The sequence below is a fragment of the Opisthocomus hoazin genome, chromosome 1 (assembly GCF_030867145.1).
Source record: "Opisthocomus hoazin isolate bOpiHoa1 chromosome 1, bOpiHoa1.hap1, whole genome shotgun sequence".
In the NCBI taxonomy this organism is placed as follows: Eukaryota; Metazoa; Chordata; class Aves; order Opisthocomiformes; family Opisthocomidae; genus Opisthocomus; species Opisthocomus hoazin.
Window position 1 is genome coordinate 103,181,384 of NC_134414.1, and position 20,889 is coordinate 103,202,272.

A 20,889-nucleotide genomic window follows, 5' to 3' on the forward strand; every position below is an offset into this window, starting at 1 on the left:
GCAACGGCCCGGTGTCTCGCTCTCCTTCAGCCTCGCGCCTGGGCGCGCGTCTCTCTGGCGTCAAAGTGACGTCAATGGGCCCGTCTCGGCTTTCGGCGGTGGGCGGGGGGAGGAGGCGGGAGGGAGGGCGGGATGTGGGCGGAGGGGGGCCGGCGGAGCGGGGCGGGGGGCCGGGACATCCCGCGTGCTCCCGCCTGCCCCCCGGCGCACGCACACACATACACACACGCGCGCGCGCGCGCACACACACAGGCACGCACCCCGCCGCGGCGGCAGCAGCCGCGGAGAGCGCCCGCCCGCTCGCGCGCCAGGTACGGCGGCTCAGCGGCCGCTCCGACGGTTGGGCCGACGGCCGGGGGGGGCGCGCGGGGCGGCGGCCGGGCGCGCGAGCCGAATGCGGCGGGCGCCGCGCGGCCGGGAGCGCGTGGGGGCCGGGGGCGTGCGCGGCGGTTGAGGGGGTGCCGGCGGCGCGCGGGGCCCCCGCGGCTCACGCGCTGCGGCCGTGCCGTCTCCGTGCAGGTGCGAGCGCCCGCGTCCCCGCGCCCGCGCGGATGCCCCCCTCGTAGGCGCGGCGCGCGCTGCCGGCCCCCCCCCCCCGCGGCTGAGCCATGGTGATCGTGTCGGAGCGCAGCCCCGCGCCCGCCGCCGGACAGGCCCCGCCGCGGCCCCTCCGCGTCGGCTTCTACGACATCGAGAGGACCCTGGGGAAGGGCAACTTCGCGGTGGTCAAGCTGGCCAGGCACCGGGTGACCAAGACGCAGGTGGGTGCGGGGGCCGCGGCGGGAGGGACGGCGCGGCTGGGGCGGGCGGGGGGCAGCGGCGGGCGCCGCGGGTGTTCCCGGCGCGTTCGGTGGAGCTGGCGGAGCGTGAGGACCGAGCAAGAATACGTGTAAGAAATCACACCTCCGAGCGGGACGGTAGCTGCGCTGAACTGCTGCCTCGCAGGCTGCCAGAAAGTCCAACGAGTTAAGGCTCTTTTGAAGACTTTAGGCAGGGTCAGTTTTTGCGTTCGATGTGCGTGCTTCGGGAACAAAGAACTTGCAGGCTGATTTGCAGAAATAATTTATTGATGGGCGTGCGACCGTACTTCTGTTTCTAGTGCACGCCAAAATCCTATCACGGTAGAAAATAGTCGGTTAGAGGAATCTGTTTTTCACTAGCATGGGATGGATTAAAAGATTTACCGAATCCTGCCCGGTGCTAATTTCTGCCGTTCTGTTCACTACCTTGTGTGTAATCCCTTGACGTAGAAAAGAAAAATGAAAACGTTCATTGTCGTGGATTCCCTGCCGTTCGGAAAAACAGAACCGGCTTTGTCAAGCCCGTACTTTAAAAGCTACTTTACTTGGGTTTTGTGAGTTGTGTGTGTGTGCGCGGGGATAAAGTGTCTTCTGGTTTGCTTTTTTAATTTTTTTTTAAGAGATCTTAACAGTAAAAGTACCTATTTTTTAATACGTGGGGTTGTTTTGTTTCATTACTTTTTAAATCTGCAGGTTGCAATAAAAATAATAGACAAAACAAGGTTAGACCCAAGCAATCTGGAGAAGATTTATAGAGAAGTTCAGATAATGAAGCTTTTGAATCATCCGCACATTATCAAGCTGTATCAGGTAAGAGGTGAGCCTTGAAGCGCGGCACGCAGATGAGATGTGCTTGTGCTCTTCTCTCGCAAATGGTTTTGCATCAAATATTTACAGAGAGAATGCATATTGAAATACTTTTTGAAAAACACTTAAACTGTTTTTTTTTTTGAAAGTCATTCATCATTCTTTGAAAAAGATTCTGGTACATTAGTCAGCTTTTTGACAAAATGTGCTGTAAATTTTACAATTAAAACCAGGCTGAAGTTTGTTTCGTATCAAGAACTGATTATCTCAATTTTTGTGATTAACTTGCCTTTCCTAACTCCTCTGCTTTTCCAGTTTAGAGGACTGGAACTTCTTATGTGCTTTTGATAAGAGGAGGACTTAAACTCACGTAGGACAGCAGAGGGGAAAGCGCAGAAGTTGAGTTTGCATAAGTGGAAGGGATTTAAAATCAACGACAATTAAACCAAAGCCATCTAAGCAGAAAATCGAAGCAGACATCTAATCTAGGAATTAGAATTCTAATCCAAGTAGAAAATAAAAAGCCAGTAAATGTTTGTACCTTAGAATATGTCAAAAAATGATCTGTTTGGTTATTCTGTTCCAGTTTGTGTAGTTTTGAAAGTGAATTTTTAATATCTTTCCCTTTGTAGAGTTACACAACATGAATTTTGGTTTATATTTGTTCAGTTTCTGCACTGATGGGTGTTCTTAACAGTAAGAACAAATTAATAAGTTGTGCGGAAAACAGGATCACGTCTGTCTAGTGAGCAAGGACTGCTTTGCAAATTCTGAATATTCAATCTAATTAGCATTTGGTTTACACCAAGATTAAGTTCCTCTTAATCATCTTAAATAATGCTATGTGGATTTAAGAAGAAGATGAGGTATCACAGTCTGTCTGGACCTGTCTAGAAGGGCAGGGGGGAGAGAGGAATAGGCGGACAAAGCAGCGGGTGTGAAAGTCCGTGTGCAGTAATAAACACTGTTATCAGACGCAATCTTACCGTTGGGTTTGTTCACTTTAAAAAAAGTAGAAGTTTGATTAACATGTAAGGCTGAAGAGCCAGTAAGGCACGTGCTTAGGCAGGGCATTATTTTTAAAGACCTTGACACACATGAGGTGCTTCATATTTATAGGATTAACCGTCATAGCAAAAATTATTCTGCGTTAACATCTGACGTCATTGTTGCCCACAGGGCAGTATAGGATATACAGAAACGTTCTAACAGTTCAGTTGATTTCATTTCGGTGGAATGATGTGGGTGAAAATACTATTTCAAAGCTTTTAGAAAAGCAGGTTAAATTCCATCTAGTTGAACCACTTCACTTGGTGGAGCAAATGACGTTGGTAGTGGACCATAATTTCTTTTCGGTGAAGTTTTCTTTTCTTTGTTGTTGTAACTGATGCTTTACCTGTTTGGTGGAGACTGAGAAGCAGGGATGGAATTAGATGACATGCCAATGTAGGGTGTGTGTTCTTGTATTATTTCATCATTGTTTTAGTTTCAGCACAGCGTCTTAATTTCATCCAGCTGGCAACTTTCCCAGAACACTTTCCTTCATTTTTTTTAAACTGGGAACCTCTCTTCCTTTGCTCCCTGTTTGTTTATTTTCGTTTCATGTCTGTGTGTACTTGTAGTGAGGGGAGGACAAGAGTCTTCGAAAAAGGTTACACGTTAGGAGCCTGGAAATTGCAGCCTTTGAAGTATTACTGATGCTTTTTTGATTGTTAACGTGTGGTGAGCCTTCTGCTTCCAAGACAAAATATCTGCTCCTTGAGAGTCCAATTCCAGGGAAATGTTGTATTTTAAAATCTGAAATGCAACATTTGAAAGATGTGCCGTAGTAACTGAAGATGAATTTGGAAATGCTCAGTGTTTCTCATTCATTGTTTAGTTTTTAGTTCTTCTTTGTTTCTTCCTCCAAAGGAAAAAATTGGAAAGTATCAAAGGATGTTGATACTAGATTGACAGGTGAACGCTGGGTGATATTTTGACAGTTGTTGATGTGCATCGAGCACTGCTGTTGCACAAACAGCAACCTATTGTCACTTGCAATGGGAGGCTTGCCATGTCCCTGGCCAACACCAAATGGCGGCGGGGTATTTGATACTGCTTCTTGATTTGTCCAAGTTGCAACTCTCTCTCCTGATCTGAGTAGCTGCTAGTGTTGAAACAAAGACAACTTTATATAAACTTTAAGTGTCTTTGCATGTTCAAAATATACCAAATGAATTGTAAACATATATACGCATATTTTAACAAAAAAGGAATTTAGGGAAGTGTATGAATATCTTATGGAGGTTAAGTTCTGTGGTAATGGTGAGAAGAACGATGGCATGGGAAGCCATTGTATATTGTAGGCACATAAGCATTGTTTTGTTATCTTTTTCATTACCAGTTTGCTTGGAAAGAACATTGCAGTGCACAATTAGATACCTTTACTGCTAGCTGCTGCAGCAAATAAATAATTGAGCTGATATGTTTGAGAATACACTTAGAAAAATGAGTGAAAATACAGAGGTCTGCATCTTTTTTAAGCATGTGCTCTCATGTCTTCACAGGTTATGGAGACAAAGGATATGCTTTACATTGTTACTGAGTTTGCAAAGAATGGAGAAATGTTTGGTAAGTCCTCGCTGCTGGAGCTAACAGTTCTTTAGATTTAGAAACCATGGCTTTATTGTTGCCGTTCCTGAGTAATATATATACTCTGATTAAAAATCCAGGATTGGCATTGTCAGCTGTCGAACAGCGAGTGCCGCATCTGCAGGATTATGAAAAATTTCCTCCAGGTGTTTCTAAATCCTGTGCCTCTTATTTTGTCTTGCAGATCATCTGACCTCCAATGGGCACTTGAGTGAAAACGAAGCACGGAAGAAGTTCTGGCAGATTCTTTCAGCGGTGGAATATTGTCACAGCCACCACATCGTGCACAGGGATCTCAAAACAGAGAACCTTCTGCTAGATGCTAACATGAATATCAAGTTAGCAGGTAATAAGAAATACATGGTTACTCTATAAACAAAATTAGGCAGGTAGTCAAATTCAATCTGCCTAGGATGATCCTGTAAATGTATTTATGGTAACTGAAATTAAAACAGGAGCTACTGGTGTTTCTCTGTGCATACCCTCTGGACGAAAGAGAATAGCTTAAATGTATAGGCAGAGATCAAAAGAATACATCTGCTCCCTTCTCTCCATTTTCTGCTACTTCTGAAATATTAGTATGTGGTTGAGTGATGTCTTACCCCAGACTTTTACCTTCATTTCAGACTTTGGCTTTGGAAACTTCTACAAGTCAGGAGAACCCCTCTCCACTTGGTGTGGAAGCCCACCCTATGCAGCTCCAGAAGTTTTTGAAGGCAAAGAATATGAAGGACCTCACCTTGATATATGGGTGAGCTTGATATTCCTTAGAAATCGCATTTCACACTTTGTGAGGGTCTCTGGGCTTTCAAAATGATTGCTTCTTGGAGTCGTTGACAGGCTGTGCTGTTTTCTATTGACAGAGCCTTGGGGTGGTGCTGTATGTCCTTGTCTGTGGTTCTCTGCCTTTCGATGGACCCAATTTACCAACTCTGAGGCAAAGAGTGCTGGAAGGGCGGTTCCGCATCCCGTACTTCATGTCCGAAGGTGCTTTTTTCAGATCTTTAATGTTAGAAAAGGGGCTACAGATAAAGGAATAGCTCTCCTGTTCCTTCTTGGGGCAATGACAGATGGGACTGGTTTTGCAGCTGGCAATCATTTTATGTACCCAGTAATTTCTGTAGGGCAGCCCTTATAGTTGAGGGGCTGGTTGCACATGTTCTTTTTTCTGGGACCTGCATTATGGTGTATCTCAAAGTCTGTCATTTCCCTTCTTGGAGTGTCTCTATGGATTACAGAAATACTTGATATCCTAGCTGGAGAAGTAATCACTCACAAAAGAGAATTTTAATAAGACTAGCCTGCAATGCTGAGATGGGTGTAGTTCTTCTAAGATATTTTAACTATGCGGAAGGGGTATATTGCAGTGTGGCTATGCTGTCAAGGAGAGCAGAAATAGTGGGGCTTAGCACTGTTTCTTGAGCACTCCAACAGTCTAGGGAGAAAAAGGAACTGAAGAGTATTATCACCTCTCTCTGATTCGGATTTGAAAACAAGTGAACGTGCCTCTGTCTTCAAATGAAGAGTATCTTTTTGAAGTCCTTTATCAGTTATAGCCACAAACAGCTTTGATTCCCTGGTTGTAAACAAATAAGCAGTGTATGTCGGCCAGGAAGTTGTATGTGATGGGGTTCTGTACTAAGTTCTGGCCTATTTTGTGGGGGTGTAACATCATTAAACTGGCATCCACTCACAACTAGGTGTCCTACAAGGTGCAAGGCCACCTGAAACCTGCCGGTATCTGGTACAGCTTCATTTCCTGTAGGGACATGTTGCTTTTGTGAAATGTATGTTGACATCTCTTGTGCTGTTTGGCTATCTAGTGGTCAGATCAAATGTCAGCTGCTCAGAAACCTTTAATTCTCATTTTCATAGACATCATACACTGTTGCTGGGAAGGTTTCTTAGCAGTGACCTGGGCCTGGGCTGTTATTTTTACCCCTTGCTCATGAGTTTGTCTTTGTCATCCAGACTGTGAAACACTAATCCGGCGGATGTTGGTTGTGGACCCAACCAAGCGAATAACCATTTCCCAAATAAAGCAGCACAAGTGGATGCAAGCTGACCCGTCTCTTCAACAACAGCAGTCTTTGTCCTTCTCCATGCAAAACTACAACTCCAACCTGGGTGACTACAATGAGCAGGTCCTTGGGATCATGCAAACGCTTGGCATCGACAGGCAGAGAACTGTTGAGGTGAGAAGTGCTTGCCAATTAGATACATCTTCAGTGACTACCAGAACGCAATGGTGCAGTCTCATATATACATTGTTCAGTGACTAGCCTTGATCCGGTGTCATAGTGCAGTGAAATCTTCACTGCCCTGCTGGATTTTTACTTAAATTTTGAGTACACTACTGTGAGGCCTTAGCAATGAGTTTTGGCTGCTTATATCCTGAGTTACCTGTAACTCAAAGGTCCTTTCAATGTCTTCTAGTCTCTGCAAAACAGCAGCTACAACCATTTTGCTGCAATTTATTACCTGCTCTTGGAGCGCCTCAAGGAGTACCGAAGCAGCCAGCTATCGAGCCGTCCAGCAACTGGCCGTCAGCAAAGGCCGAGGAGCTCCGAGATCAGCAGCGTTGAGGTAAGGAAGGGTATTACTTAGTAACAGCTGTGTCCGTCGGCCCTCTTTTTTCTGCCCCTTGCTACGGGAAAATACAAGATGGTAACTCTCAGGCTGCTGAAAACCAGTTCTAATATTGGTGCCGTCTGATAGGATACAGCCTACCGTTCTTCAGCAGGAGGCTGACTGAATACCAGTGGCCTGTTTCCTAAGAAGCGACTGTGGGTCATCGTCTAAAGAATAGTCTGCCTCTACTGCGGCCAGAAGATTAGGCTTCTTATGGAAATTTGCCCTCTTAGGCATGGATCAGTTACACTTCTTTGTTACATACCCTGTAGGATCCTTAGAAGTACTCCATGAGTCAGTTTGTCTGTTTTTCTGACATTCTTTTTCGTTTCCTCACCCCCACCCCCTTTGAAGTGTGCTCTGGGTGCCTTTTCAGATTGTACTTCCAGTTAAATTGCCTAGTTTAGGAGAAGGAGTTTTGTGTTTGTGTTGGCATTGAAAGACTAGCTTTGTTAATTTTTATAGAAAGTACATGGAGAAAGCTTGCACGGAAGGTGGCTCTGAAATTCCTTGAGCCTCCAGTGTCTGAAAAGTCGTGCGGAACTGCGGTGTGTGTGATGGCTTCTGTGCATCGCTGTCTCTCTCCAGATGCCTCAGGACAGTCTCACTAGTGAAACCCTGCGATCATCTCTGCTTTACCAGCAACCTCAGAGCCTGATTCAGCCATCCTTGCAGGCAGAAATGGACTGTGACATGAGCAATCCATTACAGGTTGGTATTGTCAGCTAAATTGTGTGTTACTTTTTTTTTTTTTCCCCCCATTGTACTGCCAATCCAAAACAACAGGGGTTGTGACTCTGCTGTTCTCTCCCTCCAATCTTTTGTTTGGCATTTGGGCATGGCGTCATAGCAGCCTCTCACACAGGACACCTACTGAAGACATGCCACAGGGCTGCGAAGAATGTTAAAAGGTAGCGCAGAAATAAGCGAAACGCCCTTCAGTCTGTGATCTGACATGTTTTGCAGCCTGTATTCTTTCCTGTGGATCCCAATTTCAACGGGCTCTTCCGGAACCGCTCCATCTCCCCCAACAGCCTGCTGGAGACCACCATTAGCGAAGAAGTAAGGCAAGAGAAGGAGCTGGAAGATGAAATTAAGGCGTACGACCACGCCATCCGCATCCCTAGCAACACCAGCAGGAGGCACACACTGGCTGAAGTGACCACTCATTTCTATCAGCATGCCCCTCCATGTAAGTAAGTCTGGGAGAGACAAAGGGCGTCTGTAGTTAGAGGAAGAGGACAGAGAAGGAGTGCCATAGCAGACAAACAGCTGGTTTTACCTTGACTGGGATAGGAAGGCCCGGAAACGAGGTCTGTACTCTGCCCTCTGCAGTTCTGTCTTCCCATAAATAAGTGTGGCCCTGAAGGAAGAGATGGCTTTAGAGGCAGGCATTCTCACAAGCAGGACGTAACCCTTCTCTGCTTCCACTGTTCTACGGGGGGAAGGTGGGGGCACCTGAATTTAGAAGAAAGGTTATCACTAGCTGTATGTGGTACACATCCAGACCCCGGGAACTAAATAAACAAGCAAAACTGTTCAGAAAACGGTAATCCTGTATCAGAGGTGCTGTGCTAAAGGAGTGCTGGAGGCCTGACCCAGCATAGCCCGGTGGTGCCAGAGTTGCTGGCAGAGCCCTGCCAGCTGAACGGGAGCCCAAACATAGGTTATTCGTTGATGACCCCTTGCGGGAGTCCAGCCCTGTGATAACACGAGTTGCTGGACACCTCTGCATCTTGCAGCTGCTTATTAGTGCCAGTGTAGGTGGGCAGAAGGCTCTGATGTCATGTTTGTTCCTTCCTGTACTCATCTCGGGAATGCTCTTTCTCTCCTTCCTTCCCCTCCGTAGGTATAGTCATTTCCTCTTCTGCAAGCCCGACAGAGGGAACTAGTTCAGACAGCTGCCTTACTTCATCTTCAAATGACAGCTCAGTGGCCCTGAGCAGCTGTTTGGCAGGTCAAGTAATGACGGGGAGCCCAGCCACAGCTAGGATGACATCGCCCTTCCTAGCTTCCCAGTCTGACGCTCCGGTGTTACAAGCCCAGGGCTGCATGGGAGGTGCTTCTCTCCTGCCTGTCAGCTTCCAAGAAGGAAGGCGAGCATCTGATACCTCATTAACTCAAGGTAACGTCTTCCTTGCTGTATTGCTGGGGGATTGCCCCTTCCAACTGCCGCTAGAGAAGGGTAGCATGCAGGGATACTTGTGTGCCCATGTTAGTATTACACTGAGACCAGCCACCTGGTTATTATGCCTCTCGTATTCACAGTCCCTGAGGGAGGGTTGAATGCCCTAAGAAAGGTCCCTAGGTGAGAGGCTCACTCACACTGGTTCAGCCTGGCCGTGAAGATGTTTCTGCTGCTGCGAGTGGGATGGCAGGCTCCGCCTTCCTCCTAAAATACTCGGTGCACAACATCATGACTTCTGTTAGCTTGCTCCTTTGCTGCGCACGTGTCCGTCTACACATGGGTGCAGCTGTCCCAAACCCTGTTCCATGACGTAAATGTTGCTCTGACCATCAGGCGGAGAGGTGGACGTGAACTGAGGAGTCACGGTCTCTTTGAGTGTGGTTCTCATGCAAATGAAGGCAGCTGCCCAGAAGGGCTGATCTGTAAAGTAGGCTCCTAGGCAAACGCTGAGGATTAAAGTGCATTTCTTTTCCTCATGTCCCACAGGCTTGAAGGCTTTTAGGCAGCAGCTGCGGAAGAACGCTCGAGCCAAGGGGTTTCTCGGCTTGAATAAAATCAAAGGCTTTGCTCGGCAGGTGTGTCAGTCCTCCTCATCTCGGGCAGCGAGGAGTGCCATGAGCCCTTTCCAACACACGCAGCCAAACACCTGCATGTACAGCAGCAGTGGGAGCAGCAGAGAGGGAAGAAGCCTCCTGGAGGAGGTGCTACAGCAGCAGAGGTAAGAAGCTGGCTGGGAGGAATTTTGCTGTTTCATTGGGGTTACTTTGGTTAGGGACAAGCGAGGAGGAGTAAACACAGCGAAAGAGGTTGGGGAGTTTGGTCACTGGGGAATCCTGTCCTCTCTCTTTGCTGTGTGGGAGCAGATAAACTGCTTGGCTTCCTTTGTGGCTTCCTGCGCTGGCATACGTAACGCAGGACGTGCAGTTCTACTGAAAAATCTCAACATCCAAAGATTTGGAGGTTGCTGAATCGAGAAGCAGTTTGGTAATGTCGCGGAAAACATTACTTCTCCCCATTGCAAGCTGTGTTTTTCTTTGTTAGTTTTGGGAATGATTTCTCTCGTCCTCTGCCTCCTCCTGTAATTTTCCCATGGCAAGGAAGTGAGCCCTTGTAATTTGGAAAAGTTACAGCCCACAAAGGAGGCGCAGTTCCAGTGGCCTCAAATGTCATGTGTGGTGGCACCTCTTCATTCCCATAGAAGCAAGATGGAAAAATGAGTTTCCGGTTTATCTGCGCACGTTGTCTCTAGAACATCTATTATTAGCAGGCCAAATGGTGACTAGATAACTTTCTGGTGGTAGTTGCCCTCTCCAACATGAGGAAAAGCCAAGTGAAAACACGTTGACCTGGCATGATCAGCGTGCTTTAATTGTACTGGCTGGGTAATGAGAGGTTTGATAGAGAGAAGGAAACAAAGGGGAAATTAGGTTGGGGTAGGGACAAGAAAGGAGGCGTTCAAGTTAACCTCTTCCATCCTTGGGTTTTGTTCAGAATGCTCCAGCTCCAGCATCACCAGCTACTCCAGACAGCTTGTCCCCAGACTTCTCAGACATCTACAACAAATGGCGTCCCCTCCTCTGATAGCGTAGGTACCTGCAAAGCATCCAATTCTCTTCTGTTGTCAGAGCTACAAAGAGAGAACTCATTTGAGCTGGCCTTTGCTGGCAACAGCCAACTGCTCCAACCTCATTTCTTTGGTGTCAGCGTGTCACCGGTGTCCTCAGCAGCTCACCTTCTAGACACGCACCTGTACATCAGCAGCAACGTCTCTCCAGTTGGCACCACCTTCTCTCAGCAGCAGAGTTTCTCTGCACAGTCTCCAAGCTATGACGCTGTCACTCTGCAGCACGGGGACTGTGAGATGGAGGACCTGACTTCCAACCAGCTAGGGAAGTTCGTCCTAGTCAAGTGAGAGCCCCGGCTGCTGTAGCTCACGCTGCTCTTGTTGTGAAGAACTTTCATCGCCGTTCCATGGCGCGTGCGGGTCCGTGGCTGGCTGGTGTCGTGTGGACAAGTGACTCCCAGAAGCAATAAATTTTGAAGTATGTGAAGAGGCTGTCTGGCTCAGAAAGCTGGCAACTTTATAGAACTGAAACAAGCAATATGTATGTCTTTTTGCTTCTACTATTCTTGCACTGAACAAATATGAATAGAAACTGAATTTTTTAAAGGAAAAATAATGATGGGGAAGATGGGTGGGGCATTTGTGGGGACAGGGAGGGATGTGGTTGGGGAAGAACTCTTCGGTACTGTACTCAAGTCAGACCAATACAGCTCTGCTGTTATGCAAGATTAGCAGCTGTCAGTAGTGGTGACACAGCAGGGAGAGGCTTTTCAAAGAAGGGACCAGAGCCTCCCTTTTTCACAATATTCATTTATGGGTTTGTGAAGATGATTACCTCTTTTAAAGAAAATAAACAGAAAACCAGTGGCATGCAGCATTATGCATTCATAGCAGACAAAAATGGAAGCATTGCCATTCGTTGTTGGGTTTTTTCTCCGGTTAACACTCATTTTACTTAGGGGAACCAACATGCCCATTCCACACCTCCCAGATACGTATACTTTAAATGAAAACTGTGAACTTCTTGCTTGATACATCAGCTGGAAAAGCTTAAAAAAACCCCTTCTGATTAGTACAGAAGCAGATACTCTATTGAACGTGTATCCCGTGATACCAGGATCCAAAGTGCATAATGTCTGGTCTTTTGCAGGGGTGTTTGTTTGGGGGTGGTGTGCGTATACATACATACACACACCTGCAGACATACATACATTTTGTCGGTCTGAATAATCTTTAGGAATCTTTTTATAAATGCCGAGTTTTTTCATGTTCTTGCCGAGGCACTGAGGAGGGAAGCGTTAGTACCGGTGGGGTGATGGGAAGTGTTTTCGTTTTAAAAAGCCCTCCTGGAGGTTGCCTACAAAGTTGCCTGAGGGGTGTTTCTTAGTGCTGCACATTGTTGTTTCCGCTGCTAATTATGTTTTTATGCATTTCATTATCAGGGTCCAAACAGAACTGACTCTTGGGGAAATGTGCAATATCGAGCTTATAATTACATACTGACAAAGACAAAAGGAATAGGCTAGAACAGATTTCTACTCTAACGGAGTACAGCTATTTCTGGACAAAACTGTATTAAAAATGAGTAAAACAGCACAATCTTTGGGTGTTTGTTTTTGGTTGGTTTGTTTTTTGCATATTAGCAAGATGAGGTTTTGGATTAGATAGGTGTTTTTTCGTATGGTTTTTAATGCTGTATATGTATATAAATAGGAAGCAGAAACTATATAACACTAGTTATTTTTTATATTTTGTAATATGCTTATATTGTGTTTCTGGTATAAACCCCACTCCCCTTCCAAGGCAGAGCACAACTTCTGTTGGTAGCAGCAGAAGTTATGCTGAGGTGTAAAGGGGAGAACAGACTGTGCTCCTACAGAAGCGCATCGGGTAGGGTGAGCAAACTTTGGAAGCAGGTGAGCAAACAGTGAGCCAGCTTGGCTGGGAGCTGCCATCCGAGCGTCGGAAAAGAGCTGCGTTCTGTCTAAATGCTTAAAGGACCCCTCTCCCTAGCGTGACACAGGGTGCCTTCAAGTTACCTTGGCTTCATGCAACCTGCAGTATTACGCATTTGCAAATAACATAGATACCTGTTTTTTGTTTGTTTTGTTTTATTTTTTTAAAAAAAAGAAAAAAGCCAAAGATCGACCAGGATAATTGGTGGGAGTAGGAAGGGTTGAAGATGTCATGTGGCTCTGTCTGTGGCTCTCCATAAGCGACCTCTTTATCCATGTGTTGTATCTATGTGTCTGTGTTGGTAGCTTGCTACTGCTGCTACGTGGTCTGGAAGCTTCAAAGTGAGAGAAAATTGCCTGAGTTGGATTTCTGTTAATGAGCGGTGCCTTGCAGCAGAGAAAACACCAAAGTCTCATGCTCATTTGTAGTGGTTTAAAAAAAAAAACACAAAAAAAAACACAACAAAAAAACCCAGCCCAAAAAAACAGATTGCGTGGAGAGCGCTGGAGAGGAGGGCAGGAAGAAGCCAGCTCATCACAAAGCAGCAACTTTGCCTTCAGTTTTGTACGGGGTAGCACACAAAAGGCAGAATTTCCTCTTCAATATTTGTTTTGTTTAACGCCATGGATCAAAAAGGCCACAGATTCTTTTGTTTCCTGTCCTGAGCAATGACAAGCACTTTACTTTCATAGTATTTTTTTTTTCTTTTCCAATTGCTGTATAACCTCTTTGGAATTATTGCTGGAGCAGAAAGAGGTCGTTTTAAAAGTTTGAGTTTTTTTTGTAGATATCTTGACAGTGCTGTTCTGCAGACTGCAATGCAATAGGGTATTTAAAAACACTACGTGATTGGTTTAATTAAGATATGTAGTTTTATTTTTTATCATGACTGAACAATCATTTTATTTCTTATGTTAAAATGAGAGGTGTACACCAAAATGATTAGTCAATGTGTTTTATTTAATATTTAAATAAAAAATGTTTTAAAAGTGTTGTCCTGCAGCTGATTCTGTGGAGTTTCACATCTGTGTGTGACTTGCGTAGTTAAGGCTCGTTTTAAAGCTGGAGTCCATAGGATGTTACTGACACTTTCTGTTACGTACGAAATGAAGAGGGACGGCGGGCCCGCAAATCTGATAATGGGATATTGAGCCTTTTGCTGGTAGGCAGTCTGTCTGAATCTAACCCAAGTCTGTAGTAATCCGGTTATAAAATCTGACAGGGAGGGAGGTCTGCGGAGCGAGCGTGGTCGAGCGTGGTTTAGTGGTGACCAGATGAGCACTCCGTCTGTGTCACCTTGGCCTGAAAGAGGCCCCAGCCAGATTAAGGCAGTGATGGAAACGGAGCGAAGGGGAAGAGAGGGGGAAGGAGAGATTCCAGGGGCGATGGCTTTTCTCCTTTAAAATGTAATTTGAGAATTAAAAACACTGGAAAGGTGCAGGCTTGGCTGGGCTGGGAGTGCGTGTGTGGTGCAGGCCGCCCTGCGCGGCGGGGATGCCTCGGCCAGCTTCCAGCACACGGAGGTTCCTGCTGCGCCCACGCTGCCCTCGCCGCAGGCGGGTGACAGCTGGGGTGACAGCACCTGGTGCCGCGCTGAAGCTGGTGGAGATGTCACCTACCAAGCATGGGACGGAGTGGGGATGGAGCAAAAGGAGGTGGAGGGGGCCCGTGGCAGGAGGCTGGAAGGGGAAGGGGCCATGCCGGGGGGGAGAGCGGAGAAGGGGTGGCCAGCCCGACCGTGCCGCTGAGAGCATGGAACCAGGTCCTCGGTCTCTTCCCCAGTTCGACTTCGCTTGCTCTGTGCTCGCCGTGCACCTTTGAGCGACGTGCGTGGCCCTGGGCTGTGGTCTGCGCAGCGTGCACGCAGGGCGTGAGCGGTAGAAAGCTTCGTGTTCTGCGCGTGCGGTTAGGATGAGGGCGAGGAGGGGTTTCATCTGCAAAGGGACCCCTAAATGTTTGCAGCCTCTAGTTTAACCTGGCAAACACTCAGCAGGAAAAAAAAAAAAGATCTTTTCTTCCCAACGAACAACGGTGGGTTTTTTGAAAAAAGTTTAGATCCTCATTCTGAAGTTTTTGTTTTCAAATCCACCTATCACGTTTTGAAGGAAGGGGAGAGTGGTGGAAAGGTAAATCCAAAAAGTTAAACAAAAGCTTGAGGACATCAGAGATAGTATTTCCTTATTTTGCTTTCTAAAGGAGGCATTTGCTGAGCTGGAATTTGTAGAGCTCTGCATGTATTTGCCATGACTCTCGAACTGCTAGAAAAGCGTCGTGCACAGGTTTTTCTAGGGTTGTGTTTTCAAGGTGACCATCAAAAGTTAGGAATTTTGCAACTATTAAAAAACAATGGAGGCATTCTTAATTATTTTAATCTAGCTTGTAGTATGACCTGATTTAAGAATAATCTCAACTGCTATTTTCAGCTGCATTCTCAGGGCATTATTTTAAACCCCAGTAATTGTGGGAAACCTCAGAAAGTTGCTTCTTAATGGACACAAATCAGCGCAGCTCCACCGACTTTCACTGACATCACTGACCCTTGGGTATAGAAGGATCTTGACAGCATCATGGTTTCTGTGAAATGGTAGGAAAAACAAGAACAAAGAAACCCTGGGACTCCGGACTCAGTTTCCATGTGTACGCACTCTTGGTGCTTTAGTCACTGTCTTCCTGCCTTTCCTCAAATCTGTCTCTGCTCCTGTTTACCCCATTTGTTTTTGTCTTTAATGCCTCTCGAGATGCTGTTGTTCTTGGCTTCGTTTCTCACATTGCAACTTGGTACCTAGTTCCTTTCCCTTTCTTTCCCAGTCTGGGGTCAATGTTTTTTCCCCCCTTTCAGATGGAACAGATGCTGGCAAGTTTAGCTAGCCCCAAAAATGAATGATCAAACCTTGTTTTATTTTTATTCAAAAAAAGGAAGTGCTTAATGCTGGCAGGAGATGCTGGACTGGTAGCAATGAAAAACACAGGCTGTTTTTGTAGGGAGCAAGCAGAGCGCAGACACCAAGCCCGGCACTCTGGTGCCAGTGTGGTCCAGCCGTGGTAGCGAGGGACTCTCAGCTGGAGACACAGAGCTCGTCCCCAGACCCACAACCCACCTTCTCCCTCGCTATGTCCGGAGCAGCAGTCGCACCTCGGTGAGGAGAGGGCTTCCTCCTGGCGAAAGGCATCATCGTATAATCTTGGCCTGTGTCAGCTGGAAAGGAGATGCGGCAGAAGGGAGGGCAGTTGAGCATACAAAATTATGGTGCAGGAGATAGAAACTGATCAGCACTTCCGTTTTACTCAGCCCACAAAGTGAGAATAAGGCACGCTCCATGCAATGGAGGAGAATTAATTGAAGAACTAATAAAACGAACTATGTGCCTCGGGAGGACATTGCCTCAAATACGGTTGCTGGCTTTTTTCATCACTGCTAACTACTTTTAATGGTGACAGTTAAATCAATGATAAAGGTAATCCACTGTCATGGTTTATGGATTTAGCAGAGCATCTGTGGGAGATCAGGAAAGCGCTGGTTGTTAGTACAGACTGCCAGGGGGATGACAGATAGATTTTTAGGACAGAAACGCCTTTCTCCCAAAGCATCAGGTATGAGTGCCTGCCAAAGGCAAGACACTCGTGTGAGGTGAACAAACTTGATCAGCACCCACAATAAATTCTGGTTTCTTAATATACATCTTATATCATGCATAATATCTTATGCAGCGATGGCGGCTCAGACCAAAGGTCCCGCTAATCAGGTAGCTCATTTCAGAAGCAGATGCTTAGAGAAAGGGTGTAAGGACAGGGCAGGCATAGCACAACCCCCTGAGGTGTCACCAGCCCAGCAGTGAGCAGACTGCGGTTAAGGGAATTTTTGACTGGCATCTGGGTCATTGTGTTTAACAGCTGCAGATGGGTCAGGCCTCCAAGAATGTGGCTAACCCCTTTGTGAATTCTTTTATAATTCTGGCCTTCACAGCATCCTGTGACAAGGAGTGCCATAATTCAATTTTACACCATGTGAAAGAAGTTCTTCCTTTTCTTTTTCTTGGATCTCCAGCCCAATACATTGGATTGTGCTCCCTTTCCCTTGTGACAGGAGACATGACAGTAATGCTTCCGTGTTCACACCTCCACACTGCTCATGAGTTGACAGGACCTCTCTCACATCCCTCCCCTGTAGCGGTGACCAAGCAGAAGAACGCTACTGTAGTTAGCCTGCCTGCCCATGGAAACCATTGCACGTTTCTGTGACATCTCTTCTGTCCCTTCACCAATTCTTCTACATCTACCTTGGTGTATGCAGAGCTGCACCCTGTGTTTGAGGCAGGGGTGCCCTAGAAGTGGTCACTTGTTCATTCTCTCTTCATTCTGTAGTCTTTCCTAAAGCTTTTCTTTTGCCTCGTTGACAACTGTTGAGCAGTGAGCTGGAGCTTTCAGCAAACTCGGTGACTCTGAGGTTTCCTTCCTGAGTTCCTCTGAGGCTTCCTTCCTTAATTTGGAGCCTCTGATGGTCTTTGTATGGCTAGGGTTGGTGTTCCTCATGCTCCTTGCTTTGTATTTGCTGCTGGTGTGTTTCATATGTCATTTCATCAACCTGTCATTCAGTTTTCTGAGTTCACTCCCCATTTGATTGCAGTTAGATCTTCTATGACTGTGGAGAGTTGCCCAGTTCTTGACTCAAATGGATTTGCGATGCCTGAGCTCTCACTCTACAAACTTTGCTCTTTACCATTCTATCACATATCTAGCTATTCTGCTCTTGGTTATACTTTCTGTTAATTCGCCTTGCCCAGCTTTCCAGCCCACAGGTCTCTGGATGGCCTCTAAAAGCCCTTTTTAAAAATGAATGTAACATTTGCCACCTTCCATTCCTGTGGTGCCTCGCCATTTCAACAGCTGCTGTGGTATTGTACTGAATAGGTCAGCAGTTTCAAGTCTGAGTTCCCTCTGAGCTCTTGAGTGAAACCGTCTGGTCCCAGCAATCTGCTAATATTACTTTTATTGTTTTATCCTAACATGTCTTCTACTGACGCTGGAGTTTTCCAGAGTTTCTGAGGTTTGTTCCCTGTGCAGCCAGCTACTGGAGTGGGGCTGAAGTGGGGCATGGAATGGAGCAGACCTGCCGTGAGTGGACAGATGGGTCTGCATAGCCGGTAGCTGAGCCACACAGGGCAGCTTGTCCCTTTTGCACCTTGCAGGTGGGTGACAAAGCAGTGACAGAGGGTTGGGCATCGGGGAACCCAACTGGAATTCTTTCATAATTCTCTCCTTCACAGCATCCTGTGACAAGGAGTGCCATAATTCATTTTTACATAGTGTGAAAGCAGTACTTCCTTTTCTTTGTGTTGGACCTCCAGCCCAATACATTGGATTGTGTTCCCTTTCCCCTGTGATAAGCAGACACGAGTAATGCTTCCCTGCTCGCACCTCCAGACTGCTTGTGAGTTGATGGGACCTCTCTTACGTCCCTCCCCTGTAGCGGTGACCAAGCAGAAGAACACCCCAGTGGGCCCCTCATTATGTCCTCCACAGATGACCAAGCCTTTCTCTCTTCACTGGATTTACAGAGATGCAGAGTTGAATTTATGGATCGCTTCCTCAGCTGATGTAAACTGGCATAGCTAATCAAAGCTAATGCAGCGACGCGGCTCTGTGATGTACACGCTATTAACAGCACATTAAGGCTCGGACCTCCGGAGCCAGAAAATCTCGTCCTTTGTTTCTTCAGCCACCGAGGCAGTGAATTTAGATTCATTATTTCTGACGGAGCTTTTCCTGTATCATGCTGGGGTGTTTTTTTAGTTCTCCTCTGTCTTACGTCCCTTTCCGCTACCCTGGGAGACTGTTTTTTTACGAGTCCTAGGTTTCTGCTGTGACAACAAAGACGTCTTAGCTAAAGGGCTGGAAGGGATTTCAGAAATTCTAGTGAAATGCTTTTTGCCTGTCCTTGCTGAACATTTCTTTCCCATTTCCTGGTAAGGTAACATCGTTATAATCTGGTGAGCTCTTCTACACATGCAATAGGTAGATGGGTATTTAGGGCCTCTCACACCCATTATCCCCAGCCACCAGCTGGATTTCCAAACAGATCTCCTACTGCAAGAAATGTCTTGCAAAAATTGAGCTTTAAACCCTTCTGTTTGTGCCACACACACACGCACAAAATAGCAAATAATTTTATTTTAGCTGGTTTGTCCTGCTTACTTAACAATATTACTCTTATATTTGCTGGGATATTTTCACACTTTCTGTTCTTTGGACCAAGTGAAGGTGATTGTGCAGTGGTCAGCTAAATGTCTTATTGTTTTTTTCTGCTCAACCCTTGTATGGTAGCAGATGCTTTTACTGAAAACATAAAATTAGATTTCCAGGAACACTTATGCACATGCCTTTGAAATCCGTTTTCCATGAACAGTTTTACTTTCTGTTCATGGAAAGTGAACACAACAGGAACAAGGACACAGAGCCACCAAACTAACTGCAAAGCTGGACAGATCAGGCAGTTATTTATATGACCCATGTCTGAGAAAAACTGGGGCATTGGTCTTCATTTTGGGATAACTCTCTGCAGTTAATAACTACCTGCAGAAGGAGACCTGAACAGTTTGAATTCAATTAAAAATGGGAGTGAAAGGGTGGATCTCTGTCCTGGAAGGAGGAAAGGCTTCTCTGTGGATTAGTTGAGGTAAGATGGTTTTAAAAGGGTACAGCAATGTCTGCATGACAGCTTTGACACAGAAAAGTAGCTTTAATTCTTAATTACTCACTTACTTTACTATTATAAATCAGCAAACAACAGACCAAATGAGTCATAGGGATAGAAACGATGTGGCCCAGTGGGTTGTGTTCCCACAAGAGCAGTGAGAAGCGGAGAGGAACAGGAGATCTGACGGGACTAGGTGACTTCAGGCCACTCAGCCCACTTCTATACACTCACTGTTGCTTGGAAGGAAGTCCTGTTTAGCAGGAGTCCGATGTGTGGTGGGAGGTGTCCTCTCCAGAGGGGTGGGAGGAGAAGCTGCTTTTCAGCCTGGGAAGACGAACATCAGAGATGCAAGGGAAAATGGGAGTCCCGGTCTCCTTCTCGTGCCCCTTGTCGGTGGAAGCAGCTCTCTGGATAGCTTTGGTGCATTTAACACCGGTGCCTCTTCTACCACCAGCTACCCATCATGAATGGCACAAGGGGTGGGAGATGCTGGGACGGTCCCAGGCAGCAGGAGGAGGACCCGTGGGTCCTGAGATGGAGGTCTCGGTGCAATCAGGCTGTGAGGTTGTGTGTTCTTCTTGACCTTGGGAGCGAGGGGAAATTGCCTGGGACTGCCAGGCTTTTGCCATAGCCTTACTGTTCATCCTCAAAAAGGAAGCGAATAGTTTTGCTGCTCAGAGGCCCTCCTTGGCACATTTTGGTGTTGGTCACAGGCTGTGAAATCTGCTTTCTCCCAGCTCCAGCCCACTGTCAGGTAGCAGGCACAGGGGCTGCGGGGTGCAGCAGTGCCCAGTTGTTCTTCAGCACACAGTTCATTTTGCAAGACCATAGACACCCTCCTGGTCTCAGGGCGGATCCATTTCTCTGCGCAGGACCCCAGGATCCCACAACCAGCCAACGGTCACTCATTGGATTCAATAGCTGGCTTAACCCTGTAAATGCAATCAAGTCACTGGCTGCGTTCACCCCTTGAGGGAGCAGGATTAACCAGTTCCTCAGGGCAGGATGTGCCCTCAAACATCGATTCTCCGCACAGCAGAGCGAGCAGGAGCCAGGCACCCCAGAAACACCCTTCTGGCTTTGCTGGCTGGTGAACCTGAGGTGCCATGGACGCCTTCTCTCCGTACCACAGCCGCCTGGGCAGGCCAGGGATTTATCTTTTGCTTGTTGTGTGTTTGCATTCAGCTTTTTCCTGGTATCCAGCACCATGTGGCCGGGACGTAGGCTGCTTTGGAGCTCACCGCAGAGAGGCTGATGTGCCAGCACGTGGCCTCTAACACCACCACCAAGCCTTGCCTGTGAACTCAGCTGGCTTTCACCTGGGTTTATGATCTCTGAGACCATACTTTGAGGTGTGTATTGTTTGTTGGAGGAATAAAATCTCAGTAAAAGAATAAAAGCTTCCAGTGTTACCTGTTTCCCCCCCCCCCCGTCACACGAGTCGTTACCAAAGTTGATGAGGAAATCACAACAGCTCCTAATTGCACTCTGCAGAAGACCTTGCATGTCGAGACTGTCCTAGTCACTCCCCTGCCTGCTCAAACCCAGTTGCATCATCGAAACAGGACTTGGCTGGAGCGTTAAAGAGAAACCTTCCCTCTGCAGAGATGAGCCCTGT

At 46.8% G+C, this 20,889-nt stretch overlaps 1 protein-coding gene across 1 annotated transcript; it reads left to right on the top strand.

The window, feature by feature from the left end:
- Positions 1 to 572: 572 nt before the first annotated feature.
- On the top strand, positions 573 to 13,579 carry SIK1 (salt inducible kinase 1). Its single transcript, XM_075431262.1, has 13 exons — positions 573 to 761; positions 1,494 to 1,610; positions 4,154 to 4,217; positions 4,423 to 4,584; positions 4,865 to 4,989; positions 5,102 to 5,225; positions 6,210 to 6,433; positions 6,675 to 6,824; positions 7,458 to 7,580; positions 7,836 to 8,061; positions 8,719 to 8,994; positions 9,544 to 9,775; positions 10,549 to 13,579. Exons 1-13 carry the CDS (start codon positions 609 to 611, stop codon positions 10,967 to 10,969), a joined length of 2,397 nt encoding a protein of 798 aa, XP_075287377.1. The 5' UTR covers positions 573 to 608; the 3' UTR covers positions 10,970 to 13,579.
- The last annotated feature ends 7,310 nt before the right edge of the window (positions 13,580 to 20,889 follow it).

Bases quoted from the DNA above. Each gene is read 5' to 3' on its own strand.
- SIK1 (XM_075431262.1), top strand. From the start codon at position 609: ATGGTGATCGTGTCGGAGCGCAGCCCCGCGCCCGCCGCCGGACAGGCC. The intron at 4,585-4,864 runs GTAATAAGAAAT...CCTTCATTTCAG, and splicing joins CATGAATATCAAGTTAGCAG to ACTTTGGCTTTGGAAACTTC. The intron at 6,434-6,674 runs GTGAGAAGTGCT...AATGTCTTCTAG, and splicing joins ACAGGCAGAGAACTGTTGAG to TCTCTGCAAAACAGCAGCTA.